Source organism: Coregonus clupeaformis, chromosome 3, assembly GCF_020615455.1.
Source record: "Coregonus clupeaformis isolate EN_2021a chromosome 3, ASM2061545v1, whole genome shotgun sequence".
NCBI classification, from domain to species: Eukaryota; Metazoa; Chordata; class Actinopteri; order Salmoniformes; family Salmonidae; genus Coregonus; species Coregonus clupeaformis.
The window spans coordinates 11,371,927-11,395,584 of NC_059194.1; the positions used below are offsets into that span (position 1 = coordinate 11,371,927).

The 23,658-nt window shown below is 44.5% G+C and overlaps 1 protein-coding gene across 9 annotated transcripts in view; it reads left to right on the plus strand.

The window, feature by feature from the left end:
• Window positions 1-23,658, plus strand: part of LOC121540505 (LIM and calponin homology domains-containing protein 1-like) — a 138,140-nt gene that overhangs the window by 75,016 nt on the left and 39,466 nt on the right. For 8 of the 9 annotated variants that reach the window (XM_045207254.1, XM_045207245.1, XM_041849438.2 and 5 more), the window contains exons 4-5: window positions 17,206-17,312; window positions 22,455-22,488. In XM_045207254.1, coding sequence (XP_045063189.1) covers window positions 17,206-17,312; window positions 22,455-22,488 — 141 coding nt within the window. The remainder of the gene's footprint in view (window positions 1-17,205; window positions 17,313-22,454; window positions 22,489-23,658) is intronic. The other variant, XM_045207237.1, reaches the window with a different exon arrangement.

Here is a 23,658-nt window from a genome sequence, read left to right on the forward strand (position 1 = left end):
CAACAACTGTTGTCGCAATTATTAGAAAATGGAAGAAGTTCAAGAGGACGGTCAATCACCCTCGGTCTGGGGCTCCATGCAAGATCTCACCTCGTGGGGCATCAATGATCATGAGGAAGGTGAGGGATCAGCCCAGAACTACACAGCAGGACCTGGTCAATGACCTGAAGAGAGCTGTGACCACAGTCTCAATGAAAACCATTAGTAACACACTACGCCGTCATGGATTAAAATCCTGCAGCGCACGCAAGGTCCCCCTGCTCAAGCCAGCACATGTCCAGGCCCGTCTGAAGTTTGCCAATGACCATCTGGAAGATCCAGAGGAGGAATGGGAGAAGGTCATGTGGTCTGATGAGACAAAAATAGAGCTTTTTGGTCTAAACTCCACTCGCCGTGTTTGGAGGAAGAAGAAGGATGAGTACAACCCCAAGAACACCATCCCAACCGTGAAGCATGGAGGTGGAAACATCATTCTTTGGGGATGCTTTTCTGCAAAGGGGACAGGACGACTGCACCGTATTGAGGGGAGGATGGATGGGGCCATGTATCGTGAGATCTTGGCCAACAACCTCCTTCCCTCTGTAAGAGGGCATGACAACGACCCGAAACACACAGCCAGGGCAACTAAGGAGTGGCTCCGTAAGAAGCATCTCAAGGTCCTGGAGTGGCCTAGCCAGTCTCCAGACCTGAACCCAATAGAAAATCTTTGGAGGGAGCTGAAAGTCCGTATTGCCCAGCGACAGCCCCGAAACCTGAAGGATCTGGAGAAGGGCTGTATGGAGGAGTGGGCCAAAATCCCTGCTGCAGTGTGTGCGAACCTGGTCAAGACCTACAGGAAACGTATGATCTCTGTAATTGCAAACAAAGGTTTCTGTACCAAATATTAAGTTCTGCTTTTCTGATGTATCAAATACTTATGTCATGCAATAAAATGCAAATTAATTACTTAAAAATCATACAATGTGTGGACAGGTGTCTTTTATACAGGTAACGAGTTCAAACAGGTGCAGTTAATACAGGTAATGAGTGGAGAACAGGAGGGCTTCTTAAAGAAAAACTAACAGGTCTGTGAGAGCTGGAATTCTTACTGGTTGGTAGGTGATCAAATACTTATATCATGCAATAAAATGCAAATTAACTACTTAAAAATCATACAATGTGATTTTCTGGATTTTTTCTGGATTTTTTTTACATGCTTTGTAAGTAGGAAAACCTGCAAAATCGGCAGTGTATCAAATACTTGTTCTCCCCACTGTATGTATATGTACAGTGGGGAAAAAAAGTATTTAGTCAGCCACCAACTGTGCAAGTTCTCCCACTTAAAAAGATGAGAGAGGCCTGTAATTTTCATCATAGGTACACGTCAACTATGACAGACAAATTGAGAAAAGAAAAATCCAGAAAATCACATTGTAGGATTTTTAATGAATTTATTAGCAAATTATGGTGGAAAATAAGTATTTGGTCACCTACAAACAAGCAAGATTTCTGGCTCTCACAGACCTGTAACTTCTTCTTTTAGAGGCTCCTCTGTCCTCCACTTGTTACCTGTATTAATGGCACCCGTTTGAACTTGTTATCAGTATAAAAGACACCTGTCCACAACCTCAAACAGTTACACTCCAAACTCCACTATGGCCAAGACCAAAGAGCTGTCAAAGGACACCAGAAACAAAATTGTAGACCTGCACCAGGCTGGGAAGACTGAATCTGCAATAGGTAAGCAGCTTGGTTTGAATAAATCAACTGTGGGAGCAATTATTAGGAAATGGAAGACATACAAGACCACTGATAATCTCCGTCGATCTGGGGCTCCACGCAAGATCTCACCCCGTGGGGTCAAAATGATCACAAGAACGGTGAGCAAAAATCCCAGAACCACACGGGGGACCTAGTGAATGACCTGCAGAGAGCTGGGACCAAAGTAACAAAGCCTACCATCAGTAACACACTACGCCGCCAGGGACTCAAATCCTGCAGTGGCAGACGTGTCCCCCTGCTTAAGCTAGTACATGTCCAGGCCCGTCTGAAGTTTGCTAGAGTGCATTTGGATGATCCAGAAGAGGATTGGGAGAATGTCATATGGTCAGATGAAACCAAAATAAAACTTTTTGGTAAAAACTCAAGTTGTCGTGTTTGGAGGACAAAGTTGCATCCAAAGAACACCATACCTACTGTGAAGCATGGGGGTGGAAACATCATGCTTTGGGGCTGTTTTTCTGCGAAGGGACCAGGATGACTGATCCGTGTAAAGGAAAGAATGAATGGGGCCATGTATCGTGAGATTTTGAGTGAAAACCTCCTTCCATCAGCAAGGGCATTGAAGATGAAATGTGGCTGGGTCTTTCAGCATGACAATGATCCCAAACACACCGCCCGGAAAACGAAGGAGTGGCTTTGTAAGAAGCATTTCAAGGTCCTGGAGTGGCCTAGCCAGTCTCCAGATCTCAACCCCATAGAAAATCTTTGGAGGGAGTTGAAAGTCCGTGTTGCCCAGCGACAGCCCCAAAACATCACTGCTCTAGAGGAGATCTGCATGGAGGAATGGGCCAAAATACCAGCAACAGTGTGTGAAAAACTTGTGAAGACTTACAGAAAACGTTTGACCTGTGTCATTGCCAACAAAGGGTATATAACAAAGTATTGAGAAACTTTTGTTATTGACCAAATACTTATTTTCCACCATAATTAGCAAATAAATGCATTAAAAATCCTACAATGTGATTTTCTGGAACTTTTTTTCTCATTTTGTCTGTCATAGTTGACGTGTACCTATGATGAAAATTACAGGCCTCTCTCATCTTTTTAAGTGGAAGAACTTGCACAATTGGTGGCTGACTAAATACTTTTTTTCCCCACTGTATGTGTATATATTTGCGAAAAGAAAAAAAACATGGGGGATTGGAAGTGATGCAGACAATTACATTGATGGAAGTTACAATCTATCTGCAATATTAAAGCTGATCTACACCCAATAAAAACATATATATTTATAAAAAACCTTCCTGCCATCTAGGACCTCTATACCAGGCGGTGTCAGAGGAAGGCCCTAAAAATTGTCAAAAACTCCAGCCACCCTTGTTCTCTCTGTTACCGCACAGCAAGCGGTACCGGAGCACCAAGTCTAGGTCCAAGAGGCTTCTAAACAGCTTCTACCCCCAAGCCATAAGACTCCTGAACATCTAATCAAATGGCTACCCCCCCCTCTTTTACGTTGCTGCTACTCTCTGTTTATTATATATGCATAGTCACTTTAATAACTCTACCTACATGTACATATTACCTCAATTACTAACCAGTGCCTCCGCACATTGACTCGGTACCGGTACCCCCTGTATATAGCCTCGCTATTGTTATTTTTACTACTGCTCTTTAATAATTTTTTACTTTTATTTCGTATTATTTTATATTGTATATTTAGTGTGATTTTTTTTTTGGTATTCTTTCTTAAAACTGCATTGTTGGTTAAGGGCTCGTAAGTAAGCATTTCACTGTAAGGTCTGTTGTATTCGGCGCATGTGACAAATACGATTTGATTTGATGTACTTCATGCTTCATATCAATTCACTCCGAATAGTTTTTTTACTGTTTTAGTTCTGTTGGGGAAATATTGTCTTACGACCAGAGGAATGGAGTTCTCAGCGGATGTCTCTTTAAGTCTGCATGTGTTATCGTGCTTGGTTTTCTCTGACCGTTGTCCATTATTTTGGTGTCTGGGGGGGAGGGCAGTGGCTGTAGCACTGTGTGTGTTGATGTAGACATCAGTGTCTGCCATCAAGAGCCCTCCATTACAAGAGGTCTCTGTCAATCATCTCAGCTGCGGCCTCCACCCAGTTTCCTCTACCAGTGACCCCCCTACCACACACACACACATGCACAAACGGTTCAAACACACAAACACACATACATGTAGTATGTTATTGTACAAGACGCATGCTGGACATGGGTTTGTCAAGTGGTTTCCCCTACACATACATGCACATACACAGACCCATGTCACTAATATTTCCTCTGTTTGGACCTCTGTCCGCATGTTGTTTGTTTACGTTTCTGTTATTCTTGCCATCGGGCGAGGAATTTTATTGTGTGGAGAGAGATGGTTTGGTAGCAGCATCAGTGTGGAGGGAGATGGTTTGGGAGCAGCAGCACTGTGGAGGGAGATGCTTTGGGAGCAGCAGCAGTGTGGAGGTAGATGGTTTGGGAGCAGCAGCAGTGTGGAGGGAGATGCTTTGGGAGCAGCAGCAGTGTGGAGGGAGATGCTTTGGGAGCAGCAGCAGTGTGGAGGGAGATGGTTTGGGAGCAGCAGCAGTGTGGAGGGAGATGGTTTGGGAGCAGCAGCACTGTGGAGGGAGATGCTTTGGGAGCAGCAGCAGTGTGGAGGTAGATGGTTTGGGAGCAGCAGCAGTGTGGAGGGAGATGCTTTGGGAGCAGCAGCAGTGTGGAGGGAGATGGTTTGGTAGCAGCAGCAGTGTGGAGGGAGATGGTTTGGGAGCAGCAGCAGTGTGGAGGGAGATGGTTTGGGAGCAGCAGCAGTGTGGAAGGAGATGGTTTGGGAGCAGCAGCAGTGTGGAATGAGATGGTTTGGGAGCAGCAGCAGTGTGGAGGGAGATGGTTTGGGAGCAGCAGCAGTGTGGAGGGAGATGGTTTGGGAGCAGCAGCAGTGTGGAGGGGGATGGTTTGGGAGCAGCAGCAGTGTGATGGTTTGGGTTGTCTGGAACTATTATATCCGTTTTTCTTCTTGTTTTCTCCTCTTCCTTCAGTTTCTTTGCTGTTCTTGGTTTATTGTTTACTGACTACTGGATATACCATAGTTAAGCCTCGCGCTTCAACACTTTTAGTTGTTAGTTGTTGTGGAATTTGACCCACTGCTGTTTATTTGTGCTTTGCTGAGTCTACTTTTAAGGCACTGTGTCCCCTAAATCACACATAGTAAACTAAACCAACATGAAGTTATGCTTAACAACACACTTATTGATCATGAACAGACTCTTTATAATCCATTAGTTAAGCATATATAAGCAATGCAGGCATTATTAAACATAACCAACCCGTTACTCACAATAGGAAATTGAAAAACATGAAAGTGTGATTTCACAATGTCTCCACCCAGCCTCCACTTTTTATTAAAAGCATCCTTTTTAAACCCACCATATTGTGCCAGACCTCTGTGGCTAACTGGTTTTTAATGGATTCTACTGGACTTAACTAGTTTAGTTTGGCCTCCTCATGTCTGTATTTAACTGGTCTTGTTTGCCCTCCTAAACCCTTTACAAATCCTTTCCATCCTCCTCTTCTTCTTTCTTTATTCTTCCCCCTGCCAACAATACATTCATCTATCCCTACTACAAGCTTTTAAAATGGAATCCCTCCAATGTAATGCAGCTATGGTAAATGGCAACAGGGAAGTCTCTGGCCAATGGAAGGCCTACTGTATTCACTTCATTACCGTCAATGATTGGTGAGCCATTTGCAAACTCAAAGCACATTCTTACTGGGCGCTGCATAGCCAGTCAACCTCCCCCAAGTTGTAAGCGAATAGTTTGGAATTGTCAAGGAGGTTTTGGTTGTAGTGTGCTTGGTGAAGTATATTTGAAGATTTCAGTATATGGATTTCTCTAAGTGGAAACAACCTTATTTAAATCATTCATTTCCCCATATCCCTTTAACCCTATTCTCAATCGTCTGTTAAGGCATGTTTTGACAATGGATTCAGAAGTGGATATGAAATAAATTTTCACTTGTACTTGATTGGTTAAAACCCCTTATCCCTCCTGCATCCATTACATAACTTGTATCATTTTGGGTTGCTGCAGTTCAGTGTTGTGGCTCTCTAACTTTGCCCAGTTTGAGGGCTGTAAGAAAACTCAAAATCAGTCACCAAAGATGTGGGATAAAAGGCAGGAATTCAGTTGGTGAGGGGTTCATATTGCACCAGTCCTGTTAGAGACCTTGAAGAGTAGGAATATGAAAATAAATGGTTAAAATGTAAAAAGGCTAAAAAGCAACAAAAAACAACAAATGTGCACAAAGGTGGTTAATATGTCAGCAAAAAGTATGGTGGACTAAGAATAGGGTACATTTAATTTGTATAAAAAAATGCTTATTTTGGTGAAAATATGATTGAATAGTTGACAACACTATGTTAGGCAACATACAGTAAATTGGTTAAACCACATTTCCTGACCCATTGGGTCAATTCATCAATATTCAGAATTAAGGTTGCCTATAAAGTAATGCCTATAATAGTAATAAAAAATTGCACTTTGTCATATATTATCTCAAAACCTAGTCTGAATATGTGGGAAACATGGTGGAAGAACCTGGATCATTTTGAAATGAAAGAAAACCATTTTGAGGGTATTGCACTACTATATACACTACCGGTCAAAGGTTTTAGAACACCTACTCATTCAAGGGTTTTTCTTTATTGTTACTATTTTTGATGAAACTGGCTCTCATGAGGACCGCCACAGGAATGGAAGACCCAGAGTTACCTCTGCTGCAGAGGATACGTTCATTAGAGTTACCAGTCTCAGATATTGCAGCCCAAATAAATGCTTCCATTTACATTTTAGTCATTTAGCAGACACTCTTATCCAGAGCGACTTACAGTTAGTGAGTGCATACATTTTTATTTATTTTTCATACGGGAATCGAACCCACAACCCTGGCGTTGCAAATGCCATGCTCTACCAACTGAGCTACATCCCTGCCAGCCATTCCCTCCCCTACCCTGGACGACGCTGGGCCAATTGTGCGCCGCCCCATGGGTCTCCAGGTCGCGGCCGGCTACGACAGAGCCTGGATTCGAACCAGGATCTCTAGTGGCACAGCTAGCACTGCAATGCAGTTCCTTAGACCACTGCGCCACTCAGGAGGATGCACCACTCTGCTTCACAGAGTTCAAGTCACAGACACATCTCAACATCAACTGTTCAGAGGAGACTGTGTGGATCAGGCCTTCATGGTCGAATTGCTGCAAAGAAAGCAGTACTAAAGGACACCAATAATAAGAAGAGACTTGCTTGGGCCAAGAAACACAAGCAATGGACATTAGACCGGTGGAAATTTGTCCTTTGGTCTGGAGTCCAAATTTGAGATGTTTGGTTCCAACCGCTGTGTCTTTGTGAGACGCGGTGTGGGTGAACGGATGATCTCCGCATGTGTATTTTGCCTCATCCCTCTCAACCATACAATTTTTCAATTCCTCATCAGTCCACTGGGATTTAACCGTTTTTACAGGCATTGTCTTAATGCAGGGCTGCCCAACCCTCTTCCTGGAGATCTACTGTCCTGTAGGTTTTCAGTCCAACCCTAATTTAGCTTATCTGATTCAGCTAGTTACGGTCTTGTTGAGCAGCTAATAAGTAGAATCAGGTGTGTTAAATTATTGTTTGGACTGAAAACCCACGAAGAGGGTTGGGCAGCACTGTCTTAATGGGTGCATGCTTATTAGTATCTGGAATAGGTAGAGCTCTGTTTTTTTACCTAAATAAACATAAAGTTGAAAAAAAGTTATTCTTTGAGTTGTTAGTAATAGGAATTTAAGGTGAAATACTTTTTTCAACATGTTTTCAAGAAGAGACAGATAAAGGGATATTAGAACATATTTACACATGCCCAAAGGTACACTACATGATCAAAAGTATGTGGACACCTGCTCGTCAAACATCTCATTCCAAAATTAATATGGAGTTGGTCCCCCCTTTGCTTCTATAACAGCCTCCACTCTTCTTGAAAGGCTTTCCACTAGATGTTGGAACATTGCTGCGGGAACTTGCTTCCATTGAGCCACAAGAGCATAAGTGACATCGGGCACTGATGTTGGGCGATTAGGCCTGGCTCGCAGTTGGCAATCCAATTCATCCCAAAGGTGTTCGATGGGGTTGCGGTCAGGGTTCTGTGCAGGCCAGTCAAGTTCTTCCACACCAATCTCGACAAACCATTTCTGTATGGACCTCGCTTTGTGCACGAGGGCATTGTCATGCTGAAACAGGAAAGGGCCTTCCCCAAACTGTTGCCACAAAGTTGGAAGCACAGAATTGTCTAGAATGTCATTGTGTGCTGTAGCATTAAGATTTCCCACTGGAACTAAGGGGCCTAGCACGAACCATGAAAAACAGCCCCAGACCATTATTACTCCTCCACCAAACTTTACAGTTGGCACTATGCATTCGGGCAGGTAGCGTTCTCCTGGCATCCGCCAAACCCAGATTCGTCTATCTGACTGCCAGATAGACGAGCTTTACACCACTCCAGCTGACGCTTGGCATTGCGCATGGTAATCTTAGGCTTGTGTGCGACTGCTCGGCCATGGAAACCCATTTTTGAAGCTCCCGAAGAACAGTTATTGTGCTGACGTTGCTTCCAGAGGCAGTTTGGAAGTCGGTAGTGAGTGTTGCAACCAAGGAAATACTATTTTTACGCGCTACGCACTTCAGCACTTGGCGGTCCCGTTCTTTTGAGCTTGTGTGGCCAACCACTTTGCGGCTGAGTCGTTGTTGCTCCTAGACTTTCCACTTCACAATAACAATACTTACAGTTGACCGGGGCAGCTCTAGCAGGGCAGAAATTTGACGAACTGACTTGTTGGAAAGGTGGCATCCTATGACGGTACCACGTTGAAAGTCACTGAGCTCTTCAGTAAGGCCATTCTACTGCCAATGTTTGTCAATGGAGATTACATGGGTGTGTGCTCGATTTTATACACCTGTCATCAACAGGTGTGGCTGAAATAGCCGAATCCACTAATTTGAAGGGGTGTCCAAATACTTTTGTATATATAGTGTATAGATATGGAACATGTAGATGGGAAGAGCAAAACGTTGCAGATTTTGAAATGCATGTCAATATTTTGTATCAGTGTTTTTGCAGTGCTGATTTGGGAGAAGTTGATGTCACTGAATATTACCAATTGCTCAATATTTTGAGAAATATTTTTGCTACTATCTTGCTGATTGTCTTTTACGTATATCCTGCTGGCAGAGCAGTATCCATTCACACCCTCTGTATGTGTGTGTGTGTCTATGGGTGGGGTCTCCTCTCCATGGTAGCAGAGATGGGACTCTCCCAAATGTACAGGAAGCCAGAGGGATGGGGGGGATTCCAGCTGTGTGTGCATGTGCGTGCGTGCATATGCGTGTGTGTAGAGAGAGGGAGAACAAGAGAGTGAGAGAGGCTGGGAACTGGAGAGGAGGACAGGAGCCTTCGCAGGGTCAGGTTGCACTGACAGAACAAAGGACTGCGGGACACCTGGCAAGCTCTGTATGGGAGACACAGACAGACAGAGAGAGAGAGAGAATTTTCATAAGCCCATTTCTCCTCAAACAATGGGAGATCTTTTACAGCCGAGAACTCAAAATCCACTTTTATTCTCGCTTTCACTAATCCTTTAAAAACACATCTTACATCCTGCCCATATCCTGTGTCTATCTTATGTTTCCGCTCAGAAAAATTGACATCTTAGCTTGTCCCAAAATAAAATGTAACAGTTGACATTTTATTTTCTGTTGCTTTACTATATTGAAACCCCAAAATAAAAACAGTGTTATTGAAAATCTCCGCTACAGCTTTAAACAAAGTCTCCAGCATTTCCAAGAGAGGCTTTATCCCCTCAAGCTCCATAAAACAGTGAAAAATTGTTTCTCTTATATTACAAAAAGGACATCCATCTCCAACATCTGAGTTAATAACAGATACAAAAGCATTAACTGCAATGATGCCATGCAAAACCCTCCATTGCATATCACCAATACCCTTTTGTAACGGAGGCTTGTACAGTGCTCTCCATGCTGACTTTACCTTGTCATCAATGCCTAATTTTACCCTCCATGGAGTGTCTTTTCTATTTTTTATTCAACACCTTGACACACACACCCTATATAAGTCTTTCCCATTCACCTCATCCAAACCCACCTCTTCCAACCCTCTCAAATCCAGTAATAACGCCTTCCTTTCTGACTCTGGGATATTGGGTGTAATCCCTAGTCTTGGAAATGAAACGTTTTCATCTTGTACCTTCTTCTTGTGGCTATTAAGCATACCCACTCTTCTGCTGACAGAGCCTTCCTGCAGCTTCCCAGCAGTTGTCCAACAATCCTTTCCGACCTCACCCCCAAATGTTCAGCCACCCGTCTTCCATCCATTAAGGTGGGCCGAGCCATGGCCATTAACTGTTTTAAGGTGATGATTTTGCCCTTCACCAGAATCTTGGAGAAATCTGGAACAGCTGCAGTTGTACAATCCAGTCTTGCCCCATACACCAGAGGTTCCTCCAACAGCCAATGCACTGACTCCGCTGAAGTGCGTCTGGACACCTTCATTATGCTCCACACCCTAAGAAGGCCTCTGTAAAACAGAGGTACTCCCTCCCTAGAAATCTGGCTACTATCAACCAAAAATAAAGCATTCTTTAAACCTAATCCCCAACCTGCTGTAATACAAGACCTGCCACCCCTCTCCAAACCACATTTTCCAGTCCATAAAGCAACCTTTGAATAAACTGAAACCGGAAAGCAGCAGCCCTTCTAGCAAGATGTACAAGACCTTGTCCCCCCTCTCTTTTGACAAATACAAAACAATTTGTGGAACCCAATGATATTTATCCCAAAATAAATCTACAATAATCGCCTGTATCTTAGCCAGAAGGCCAGTTGGTGGCTCTAAAACTGACACCCGATGCCACAGTGCAGAGCCAACCACATTGTTAACAATAATAGTGTGCACAACAACAACATTTTTACATTTACATTTTAGTCATTTAGCAGACGCTCTTATCCAGAGCGACTTACAGTTAGTAAGTGCATACATTTTCATACTGGCCCCCCGTGGGAATCAAACCCACAACCCTGGCATTGCAAGCGCCATGCTCTACCAACTGAGCTACAAGGGGCCCAACCAACGCCATCTCCTCATCCTCCCTTCCACCATTTCAACCACCCCAATCCAATTTTTTTCACCTCAGCGACCGCAGTCACAATCTCACCGACTGTTTCCCCTCCCTCTTTGTTCTGATCTACCACAATTGCCCCCGTAGCCACACTGCTTTCCTTTCCTACTTTCCCAACCACATCTGCCCACCTTCTCCCTTCCCCTGCACCCTTAGAATGTTCATCCCTTCGTGTTGGTGCATTAGCTGCACCAGCACTAGAGCTGCTACCAGGCTCCATCAATCTTAAAACTGAACGCTAAATTCAGTTTGTCAGTGTCCTTCTTTAAAATCATATGCACTTGTCTGCTATGAGACACGACATGTTTCAGGAAAGGAGATTTGCATCCAAAAATAACCTTCTTTATTGTAGATACAAGTTGACCATGACGAGATAACTCTCGGTCCAACACTTCATCTTTAACAAATGGTGGCACGTTAGAAAGTATAACTTTCTTCGCCGGATTCATAAGAGGAAATACCGACGTCTGTGTCTCCCGCAACACAATACCACTCTCAACTATCGTATTCACCTTTTCAATGGAATCTAAGAATATCACTACAGCGCTATTCATCCTTGAGGCTGATTTTATGCTATCATACCCAATGATAGCACCCACTGCTAAGCTACATTCTTCTTCTTCTTCTTCTTAGAGAGAGAGAGAGAGAGAGAGAGAGAGAGAGAGAGAGAGATTACTTGACACATTGGAAAGAATTTACAAAAATACAGAGAAAACCAGAATGCTATTTGGCCCTAAACAGAGAGTACACAGTGGCAGAATACCTGACCACTGTGACTGACCCAAAATTAAGGAAATCTTTGACTATGTACAGACTCAGTGAGCATAGCCTTGCTATTGAGAAAGGCCGCCGTAGGCAGACCTGGCTCTCAAGAGAAGACAGGCTATGTGCACACTGCCCACAAAAGGAGGTGGAAACTGAGCTGCACTTCCTGCCAAATGTGTGAGAGAGAGAGATAGGGGGAAAGAGGAAACAGAGAGGGGGGGGAGAAAACATTGTTAAACATCAATTAAAAACACAACACCAAATCTTCCTCCACAGTAACTAAACACAGCAGCCTCTGAATAACCCATATACTCATAAACAACCCTCAGTCTCGCTGCCAACAGCCCCTCCACCATTCCCACCACATCCACAGACCCCTGTCCCCGAATACTGTTTTTTCGCATCTTCCAAATTGCTAATTTAGCTGCCCCTGACACAAAGTTAAGCAAAATAACTACACCCCTTTGACTGAACCTGTACTTTTGCCCAAATATAAACAGTTGGGAAGAGAGAACCTCTCCCAGAGCTGAGAACCAACTGGTGATCAGGTCAATCATCCCGTCCAACCCGGGACACTGTATGAACAGATGTGCCAGATTTTCAGACTCAGCACAGAATGGACACCCCTTCCCAACAGTAGGATCCAGGTGTACCAGATGCATATTGGTGGCTATAGCTCCATGTATTATCCTCCATTGGAGGTCAGCTGTCCTCTTATCAATAGGCAGTTTATATAAAGAACGCCAACAGCCTTTTGGGGAGGCACCTGGACCAAACACACCCGCCCACCGCATCGATTTTACCCCTTCCAGGGAAGAAGCACGGGACACTTTTACACATATTATGTACATTGCCTTCTTTCCCACCGCCTTGAACTCCCCCAGCTCCGGGGTATCGAAAGCAGCATCCCCACGTCCTCCTCTAATGCCCCCGCCGCAGCACTAACATTAAGCGCAGGGAACACATAATCCAGACCCTCCATCCACTGATCAGAATTGGAAGTATCAGTCACATACTGCCAATGAAGTACTGGCAAGGAATCGCAGACCTCAGCTACGACCTTCCTCAGTAGGCGAGATGATCAGATCCCTGTTCTTTCTCCCAGCTCCTCCAACGATCTGCTCCGCTGTAAAATCTGTAAAATCATTAGTCTGTGCCACAGGGTAGAGGCGGCTAGGTTATTGGCTACCAGCACCCTTCCCCTATAAGACAGCTAGGGGAGCACCCATTTCCACCTAGACAATCTGGCACACACCTTTTTCACTACACCCTCGAAGTTCTTTTTTTGAAAGACATCAGAGCCTAGAAAACCCCCCAAAGTCTTCATCCCATCTCTGCCCCACTGAATCCTCCCTGGTAACCGTGGAGCGGACCCTATCTGAAGCTGACTTGCCCACAGCGATTTACTCTTTTCCCAATTAACTCTAGCTGAGGAGGCCCCCTCATACACCTTTAAAGCATTTGAGAGAACCTTAACATCCTGTAATAAAAACACGTCATCTGCATACGCAGACAGTGCTATCGTGGGATCCTTCATAACCCCAGGCACAGAGAAACCAGTAAGCCTCGCTCTTAAAAAACAAAGCATTGGTTAAATTGCCAGACAATATAACTGTCCTGAAATTGGGCATCCTGCCTAATACCCCTTTGGACAGGGATGGGGCTGCTCAAACCACCCCCCATCTTCACCATACATGAGGACACAACATACAGTAAACTCATCCAAGACAAAAAAAACATCCCCAAACCCAAAGGCTTTCATTGTTTTGAACAAGTACTGGTGGTCCACACGGTCAAAAGCCTTCTCCTGATCCAAAGAAATCAAACCCACATTCAAATCAGACAGTTTACAAATGTCTAAAACATCTCTTATTATAAACAAATAATCAACAATAGAGCGGTCAGGTACACAGTAAGACTGGTCCTTGTGGACCAACAGCCCCAGATATTCTTTCAACCTGTTTGAGAGGCACTTAGATATAACTTTAAATTCTGCACACAGCAATGCAACAGGTCGCCAGTTTTTAAAAGAGCCAAATCCCCCTTTTTTTTGGCAACAATGAAAACACAGCACGTTGACAGGATACAGGAAGAGAACCCTCATGAAAAGATTCACATACCACTTCATAAAAATCCCCCCCAATAGACCCCCAAAAGTGCTTATAGAAATCAGATGGTAAACCATCGATGCCAGGGGCCTGACGAGAGCTGCATAACTGCAGTGGACAGCTCCTGCAGAGTAATGTCAGAGTCCAAAGCAGCTCTCTGCTCAGGGCCCAATTGAGGAAGTCCATGTAACAACTGTTCAGCACACAAAGGATCACAATCCTCCGCCTTATAGAGGGCAGAGTAGAAATCCGCAGCATGTTGGCGCATCTCACCGTCATCCGTGGTCACCAAATTTTTTACATTGTAGAATAGTAGTGAAGACATCAAAACTATGAAATAACACATGGAATCATGTAGTAACCAAAAAAGTGTTAAACAAATTAAAGTAGATTTTATATTTGAGATTCTTCAAATAGCCACCCTTTGCCTTGATGACAGCTTTGCACACTCTTGGCATTCTCTCAACCAGCTTCAAAGTTAATTTGTGGAATTTCTTTCCTTCTTAATGCGTTTGAGCTAATCAGTTGTGTTGTGACAAGGTAAGGGGTGTATACAGAAGATAGCCCTATTTGGTAAAAGACCAAGTCCATATTATGGCAAGAACAGCTCAAATAAGCAAATAGAAATGACAGTCCATCATTACTTTAAGACATGAAGGTCAGTCAATACGGAACATTTCAAGAACTTCAAGTGCAGTCGCAAAACCCATCAAGCGCTATGATGAAACTGGCTCTCATGAGGACCGCCACAGGAATGGAAGACCCAGAGTTACCTCTGCTGCAGGGGAAAAGTCCATTAGAGTTACCAGCCTCAGAAATTGCAGCCCAAATAAAGGCTTCACAGAGTTCAAGTCACAGACACATCTCAACATCAACTGTTCAGAGGAGGTGGGGGTGCTTTGCTGGTGACACTGTCTGTGATTTATTTAGAATTCAAGGCACTCTTAACCAGCATGGCTACCACAACATTCTGCTTCGATACGCCATCCCATCTGGTTTGGGCTTAGTGGGACTATAATTTGTTTTTCAGCAGGACAATGACCCAACACACCTCCAGGCTGTGTAAGGGCTATTTTACCAAGACGGATAGTGATGGAGTGCTGCATCAGATGACCTGGCCTCCACAATCCCCTGACCTCAACCCAATTGAGATGGTTTGGGATGAGTCAGACCGCAGAGTGAAGGAAAAGCAGCCAACAAGTGCTCAGCATATTTGGGAACTCCTTCAAGACTGTTGGAAAAGCATTCCAGGTGTAGCTGGTTGAGAGAATGCCAAGAGTGTGCAAAGCTGTCATCAAGGCTGTAAGGACAGACGCTGGGAGACGAGAAGCAAGTATAGGGAGTGAACATTTTATAATAAATAGACATGAAACAAAGCAAGAACAGCGTCTGGACGAGAGAAACAAAACAACATCAATGCAGACACGGGGATCAAACTGAGGAGCAGAGATATAGGGGAGGTAATTAAGCAGTGATGAAGTCCAGGTGAGTCCAATGAAGTGCTGCTGCGTGTAACGATGGTGACAGGTGTGCGTAACGATGGTGACAGGTGTGCGTAACGATGGTGACAGGTGTGCGTAACGATGGTGACAGGTGTGCGTAACGATGGTGACAGGTGTGCATAATGATGGTGACAGGTGTGCGTAACGATGGTGACAGGTGTGCGTAATGATGGGCAGCCTGCCGCCCTCGAGCGCCAGGGAGGGGGAGCGGGAGCAGGCATGACAAAGGCAAAGGGTGGCTATTTGAAGAATCTCAAATATAAAATATATTTTGATTTGTTTAACACTTATTTGGTTACTACGTGATTCTATATGTGTTATTTCATAGAAAAAACACCACCGCTTTATTCTTCCGTGATGCATAAGCAACATTTTCATAGCCTACCTTCTCTCCTACGGCGACCAGAAACTCCTCCACAGTGACAGTAGCTTCAGTAACACACCTGAAGTCGTGCTGAAGTGACAGGGACAGCGTCCCCATGTGGGTCGCCATTCCCACCAAAACCAGGGCAATTCCAACAAAAAAAACAATATACCTAATTCTACCACTAAAAAAATATAATAACCTTAATTCTGCATAGAAAAAGGAAAACCAACAAGAAAGAAAACACAGGCGATCTAACTCCAGACAACACTCGCTCATACAATTCCCAGCATGCACCAAACACTCCCAGCAGAGAGAGAGAGAGAGAGAGAGAGAGAGAGAGAGAGAGAGAGAGAGAGAGAGAGAGAGAGAGAGAGAGAGAGAGAGAGAGAGAGAGAGAGAGAGAGAGAGGAGAGAGAGAGAGAGAGAGAGAGAGAGAGAGAGAGAGAGAGAGAGAGAGAGAGAGAGAGAGAGAGAGAGATGACAGTGAGGAACATTTGAGGAGCAAGTCTGTTGTGAGAAAGCGAAAGTCGTTGAACTAGCAGCCTGCTACGAACAAACACTGTTGAGATCATATTTCCTCTATCTGAGGTGTGTTTGTGTGTGTGTGTGCTTGCATTTGCACTGGACAACCTCAGTGTATTCTGCTTCTATCTATTGACCTTTCTCTAAGTAATAGTGTATTCTCTAAGTAATAGTGTGTCTTCTCTAAGTAATAGTGTGTCTTCTCTAAGTAATAGTGTGTCTTCTCTAAGTAATAGTGTGTCTTCTCTAAGTAATGGAGTGTCTTCTCTAAGTAATAGTGTGTCTTCTCTAAGTAATGGCGTGTCTTCTCTAAGTAATGGCGTGTCTTCACTAAGTAATGGCGTGTCTTCTCTAAGTAATGGCGTGTCTTCACTAAGTAATGGAGTGTCTTCTCTAAGTAATAGTGTGTCTTCTCTAAGTAATGGCATGTCTTCTCTAAGTAATGGCGTGTCTTCACTAAGTAATGGCGTGTCTTCTCTAAGTAATGGCGTGTCTTCACTAAGTAATGGAGTGTCTTCTCTAAGTAATGGAGTGTCTTCTCTAAGTAATGGCGTGTCTTCACTAAGTAATGGCGTGTCTTCACTAAGTAATGGAGTGTCTTCTCTAAGTAATGGCGTGTCTTCTCTAAGTAATGGCGTGTCTTCACTAAGTAATGGAGTGTCTTCTCTAAGTAATGGAGTGTCTTCTCTAAGTAATGGCGTGTCTTCTCTAAGTAATGGCGTGTCTTCTCTAAGTAATGGCGTGTCTTCACTAAGTAATGGCGTGTCTTCTCTAAGTAATGGCGTGTCTTCACTAAGTAATGGCGTGTCTTCACTAAGTAATGGCGTGTCTTCACTAAGTAATGGCGTGTCTTCACAAAGTAATGGAGTGTCTTCTCTAAGTAATGGAGTGTCTTCTCTAAGTAATGGAGTGTCTTCTCTAAGTAATGGAGTGTCTTCTCTAAGTAATAGAGTGTCTTCTCTAAGTAATAGTGTGTCTTCTCTCTCCCTTCAGGACAACCTGAGTGTGTTTCTGCGTGGCTGTGAGGAGCTGGGACTGAAGGGCTCTCAGCTGTTTGACCCTGGGGACCTGCAGGACACCTCTACATGCCCCAATGCCAAGTAAGACATCATGCACACCTGCTTCCCCTTCTGGCTGACTGAAAGGCTGGCTGGTTGACTGACTGGCTGGTTGGCTCACTGTCCAGTAGGTGGTCAGTAGGGTGGTTGAACAGTTGTTCTGTCTGTCTGTCTTTCAGCCTGAATGTCTGTCTATCTGTCAGCCTGAATGTCTATCTATCTATCTATCTATCTATCTACAGTGCTGTGAAAAAGTATTTCCCCCCTTTCTAATTTTCTCTACTTTTGCATATTTGTGATACTGAATTTTATCAGATCTTCAACCAAAACCTAATATTAGATAAAGGGAACATAAGTGAACAAATAACACAACAATTACATATTTATTTCATAAACAAAGTTATGCAACACCCAATTCCCCTGTGTGAAAAAGTAATTGCCCCTTTACACTCAATAACTGGTTGTGCCACCTTTAGCTGCAATGACTCCAACCAAATGCTTCCTGTAGTTGTTGATCAGTCGCTGTGGAGGAATTTTGGCCTACTCTTCCATGCAGAACTGCTTTAACTCAGTGACATGTGGGTTTTCAAGCATGAACTGCTCGTTTCAAGTCCTGCCACAACATCTCAATTGGGATTAGGTCTGGACTTTGACTAGGCCATTCCAAAACTTCCAATTTGTTGCTTTTTAGCAATTTTCATGTAGACTTGATTGTGTGTTTTGGATCATTGTCTTGCTGCATGACCCAGCTGCGCTTCAGCTTCAGCTCACAGACGGATGGTCTGACATTCTCCTGTAGAATTCTCTGATTCAGAGCAGAATTCATGGTTCTTTCTATTAAGGCAAGTCGTCCAGGTCCTGAGGCAGCAAAATACTTTTTCATAGATACAGTGCTATCTGTCTGTCTGTCTGTCTGTCTGTCTGTCTGTCTTTGTATTTTCATCCATGTGTTTGATCTATTTCCATCCATTTGCTTGTCTTTCTACATCACTGTGTCTCTGCTATATCAACAGTACAGTAATTAGTAACTCTCGGGAAGACAGTACAGTGGAAGTGTGACTCTCCTGTATGCAACATAACAAAGCAGTATCTGTTAGGTACAACTGGTCATTGTCCAGATATTACAGGATGCTACATCCAGAGATTGTGAAGTTGTAGGTGTTGCTAGGTTCCCCCCCCCCCCCAACTGTCCTATAATAATAATAATAATATGCCATTTAGCAGACGCTTTTATCCAAAGCGACTTACAGTCATGCGTGCATACATTTTTGTGTATGGGTGGTCCCGGGGATCGAACCCACTACCTTGGCGTTACAAGCGCCGTGCTCTACCAGCTGAGCTACAGAGGAGCTCTGGCACCAGAGGTCCTGGTGCCAGAGCTACTCTGTCAGTAGAGAGCGAGAGAGACGGAGAGAGAGAGACGGGGAGAGAGAGAGACAGCGGGAGAGAGAGGGACGGGGGAGAGAGAGAGAGGGGGAGAGAGAGAGAGAATGAAGGAGAGAGAGACGGGTAGAGACAGGGACGGAGGGAGAGAGAGAGACGGGGAGAGAGAGAACAACGGGGACGGAGGGAGAGACGGGGAGAGAGAGAGAGAGAGAGAGAGAGAGCGATGGGGAGAGAGAGAGAGAGGTAGAGTGAGATACTAAGGTAGTGACAGGGAGGTAGAGGAGAGAGAGACTGAAGGAGAGATATTTAGAGAGTGATAAAAGGGGGAGAGGTAGAGAGGTTCACTTTGTGACAGAGCAATGTCAAACTTAACAGGTCTTGGGGTTGGCTCAACTGGTTTTATCATGACAAATGATGCCTTGAAGAGTTCAGGTGTGGTCTAAGGGAAGTGTGAGTGCTGTGCATTAAAATAACTGATAAACGTCAAACTGCGACTTATATGCCCTTGTTACTGTCTTAGATTTAGTGTGCAGCTATACCCTTTTCTCCTGCCACACGACCTAGTGTTCAGGGTATGACAGGTGTCTTCATATCTAGAAAACAGATTTGGATGGGGGTGCATAAAGAGACAACTCCACACAATGAGCTAAGGCCTGAAATATGTCAGTATGTTGATGGAAACTGATCCATTTCCAAGATATGAGAGAGAGAGAGAGAGAGAGAGAGAGAGAGAGAGAGAGAGAGAGAGAGAGAGAGAGAGAGAGAGAGAGAGAGAGAGAGAGAGAGAGAGAGAGAGAGAGAGAGAGAGAGAGAGAGAGAGAGAGAGAGAGAGAGAGAGAGAGAGAGAGAGAGAGAGAGGTTGATAGAGAGAGAGAGAGAGAGGTTGATATCACAGGCAGTGATCTAATACCTAGTGGAATCTGTATTGCCTTCTCTCTCAGACAGCCTTTAGATGTGGTTATGTAAGTAATCAAGGTAGCGTAGAGAAAAGAGACCTGTCTCTGTTTATTTAGTCAAGCGAGAGGAGGAGAGGAGGAAGGAAGGAGAGAGGGAGGGGAGGAAGGTGAAATGACACAGGGCCATTCTGTTGGAGGAGAGGGAGGTGGAGAAACTGACGCTGAAACTGACTTTTGGTGTCACCTATCAACTGTATTTCTCGCTCTTTCTTTAAGAATCTATTTTTCTCTTAATCTCTCTTCGCTTCTCTTCCCGCTTTCTGCTGGATCAGCTACACTAGCTATATATACAAAAGTATGTGGACACCCCTTCAAATTAGTGGATTTGGCTATTTCAGCAACACCCGTTGCTGACAGGTGTATAAAATCGAGCCCACAGCCCAGCCATACAATGTCCATAGACAAACATTGGCAGTAGAATGGCCTTACTGAAGAGCTCAGTGACTTTCAACGTGGCACTGTCATAGGATGCCACCTTTCCAACAAGTCAGTTTGTCAAATTTCTGCCCTGCTAGAGCTGCCCCGGTCAACTGTAAGTGCTGTTATTACAAGCTCACAAAACAGGACCGCCAAGTGCTGAAGCGCGTAAAAATCATCTGTCATCAGTTGCAACGCTCACTACCGAGTTCCAAACTGCCTCTGGAAGCAACGTCAGCACAAGAACTGTTCGTCAGGAGCTCCATGAAATGGGTTCCCATGGCCGAGCAGCCGCACACAAGCCTAAGATCACCATGTGCAATGCCAAGCGTCGGCTAGAGTGGTGTCACGCTCGCCGCCATTGGACTCTGGAGCAGTGGAAACGTTTTCTCTGGAGTGATAATCACGCTTCACCATCTGGCAGTCCGACGGACGAATCTATTGGCAGATGCCAGGATGACACTACCTGCCTAAATGCATAGTGCCAACTGTAAAGTTTGGTGGAGAAGGAATACTTGTCTGGGACTGTTTTTCATGGTTCGGGTTAGGCCCTTTAGTTCCAGTGAAGGGAAATCTTAACACTACAGCACACAATGACATTCTAGATGATTCTGTGCTTCCAACTTTGTGGAAACAGTTTGGGGAAGGCCCTTTCCTGTTTCAGCATGACAATGCCCCCGTGCACAAAGTGAGGTCCATACAGAAATGGTTTGTCAAGATCGGTGTGGAAGAACTTGACTGGCCTGCACAGAGCCCTGACCTCAACCTCATCGAACACCTTTGGGATTCATTGGAATGCCGACTGCGAGCCAGGCCTAATCGCCCCCCAACATCAGTGCTCAACCTCACTAATGCTCTTGTGACTGAATAGAAGCAAGTCCCCACAGCAATGTTCCAACATCTAGTGGAAAGCCTTCCCATAACAGTGGAGGCTGTAATAGCAGCAAAGGGGGGACCAACTCCATATTAATGCCCATGATTTTGGAATGAGATGTTCGACGAGCAGGTGTCCACATACTTTTGGTCATGTAGTGTATTAGTATTCTGTTGCCAACTAACAAATGTGGTACTCTCAAGGGGAGGTCATGTACACAGTGAAAAGGATCACCTTTACATGTCTCTTTATGAAAGCCGCCAGAAATTGGGAACAAACAGAATATCTTCAAAATATCTTCTAATTCCTATAGAGCCTTTCTATTAGTAATTGGATCTGACAGGGCTAGGTGCTGCACAGAATACCTGATCTACAAATTACATCAACCTCAAAACAGCCAAGCATGAACTGGTCCATATGGTATAAGGATTAGTGAATCTACATGATCCCATGGCACTTGTCGCAAGAGTATGGGGTGTTATCCCTGGTGTCTTGGCTACCAAATCATCCTCAGCTTCCAGTTGGCTCATTAAAACCCTCTCCTTTCTCCTGCAACTCTTATCTAGGTCGTTAAAGAGAGTGTTCTCAGCCAACCTGGTAAAATAAGGGTTAGATATGAACAAGCAGATTGACATGTAACCTAATGGAAGTGTTTCATTCCTCACATGAACAAGCTTCCACCTACTAACGATTTGGACATGAGTCATTTGATTGACAGTTCCGCAATAATCCCACTCATGTGGGAGTAGTTCTGTAACACTCTTAACTCCTGGGTGACCTGTAAAGGTCATTACGATATGGAACAGTGTGTGGGAGCTGAACAAGCCCACTAGGTTGACCTATGATCTCTGCTGACTAGTGCACACACACACAAACGGAGGCTCACACGCACAGACACACACACAAATGCATGCACACACCAGACAGACACAGGACCTGTAGATATAGTTCAATATGTCACCATTCTGACACGTGGTTTAGGGCTTATTTAGTTTGTGAGAGCATGAAAGGCAAACATTCCTGCCCGTGTGTATGTGTCTGTCTGTCTCTGTGTTTGTGCTCACATCCATTTGTGTGTCAGAGAAAGGAAAATTAAATGTTCATGTGTATGTGTGACTCTGTCCTCTCTGTCCTGCATCCAAACAACCTTGAGGCTGCAGCAACGGGGTCAAACAACCTTGAGGCTGCAGCAACGGGGTCAGGCTGGAGAGTTTGGAGATCACCAAACACTATTATTTTCTCTCTTGCAACTACTCTCTCTCCCCTTGTCCCTCTGTACTTCTCTCTGTCTCTCTTTGTTGCTCCTCTCGCTCTCCCTCCCTCTCTCTTTCTCCCTCTCTCTCTCTCTCTCTCTCTCTCTCTCTCCCTCTCTCCCTCTCTCCCTCTCACTTTCTCCCTCTCACTTTCTCCCTCCTCCCTCCCTCTCTCTCAGCCCAGATGGGTTTTTCCATTTGTATGTCATTCCATAACTACAGTGTGGAGAAGTTGCAGCTCATTTGACAGCTCTCTAACCTGGAACCTATGATCCTCCTCATCTCTCTCTCTTCCTAGCAGGGTTGCTGACTGCAGTAGGAAACTCAAGAATGTAAGTGACACCTCTCTATACTGTTTGTTAGTCTGGTAGTCTGTTATGTCCTCGTATGTATGGGTTGGTCTGTCTGTCTGCCTCTGGCTGTGTTTTCTCTATTTTTGTCTTTCTTTCTTTCTCTGTCGTTCTTTTCTCGATCTCTGAATATCTCTCTCTCTCCATCTCTCTCTCTCTCTCGCTCTCTCTCTCTCACCCCCTCCGTCTATCTCCTGTCTCTGCTGCTTTAAGAGGAGCTAGCGAGCTAGCGTAGTGCTGTTGTCATTCTCTGCAGTGTGAGCAATGTGAGCGCTCTACCTGACTTGGCTTGCTATAGCGTACTCTGTCTAACATATGTGACTATACTCTGCCAAGGCTGCCTCCAGCTCTAGCCCCACAGCTGTCTGAGCTGTTTTAGTAGAGGGACACTGAAACGCTCCATTAGATTCAGTCTGCAGTGCATGAGAACGTCCCATAAACTCCCAACAGCTGTAGAGGGAGCTAGTCTAGTGCTGCTGTCGACCATAGCCTTTTCATTGTAGCAAACTGCAGCAGCAGCATTCAATTGAGAAGATGAGATAGGTGGAAGAGTATTTTGTATTGTTTTGTAAACGCAGCTCGGACTTGGCTAGGAAAAGGGACTATCATGCTTGACTGGATGGAATTCTGCTGGCCTCATGGAATGTTAAACTGATGCAGGCGTAAACAGTAAGCTATCTATTCCGTATGACGTTGTAGGTATATTTTGGAGTAAATATTGTTTGGCATTTTGGTTCTGTAGGTATGGAACTGCTGCTGTGAAGGTGTGTGTGCTCATGTGTGCGTACGTTGTGTGTGCTTGTGACACAAAGAGGTTATTGTCCCGTCCGGAAGAAACACATTTTGTCAGGTGACTTGTCTAGTGAAACGTATCAGAGAAGACAGGCACTGTAAAGTGAGGAAGAGACAGACGTACAGAGTGCATGACCTCAGGTCTTTAAGATGTTGCAGGTTTAGCTTGTGGTGTATACTTTCACTTTGACATGCTGTCACAAGGATGTTTGCAAAGGTGTAGCTACAACACGTGTAGCTAGGTTAGGTATGTTGTTTTATTTGTCATTGCAACATTTATTGAACTTACTGTATATTGCACAAACAGAGCATGAGTAGTATGAACATTTATACCCTGTCAAGGCTATTTATTGACACTAA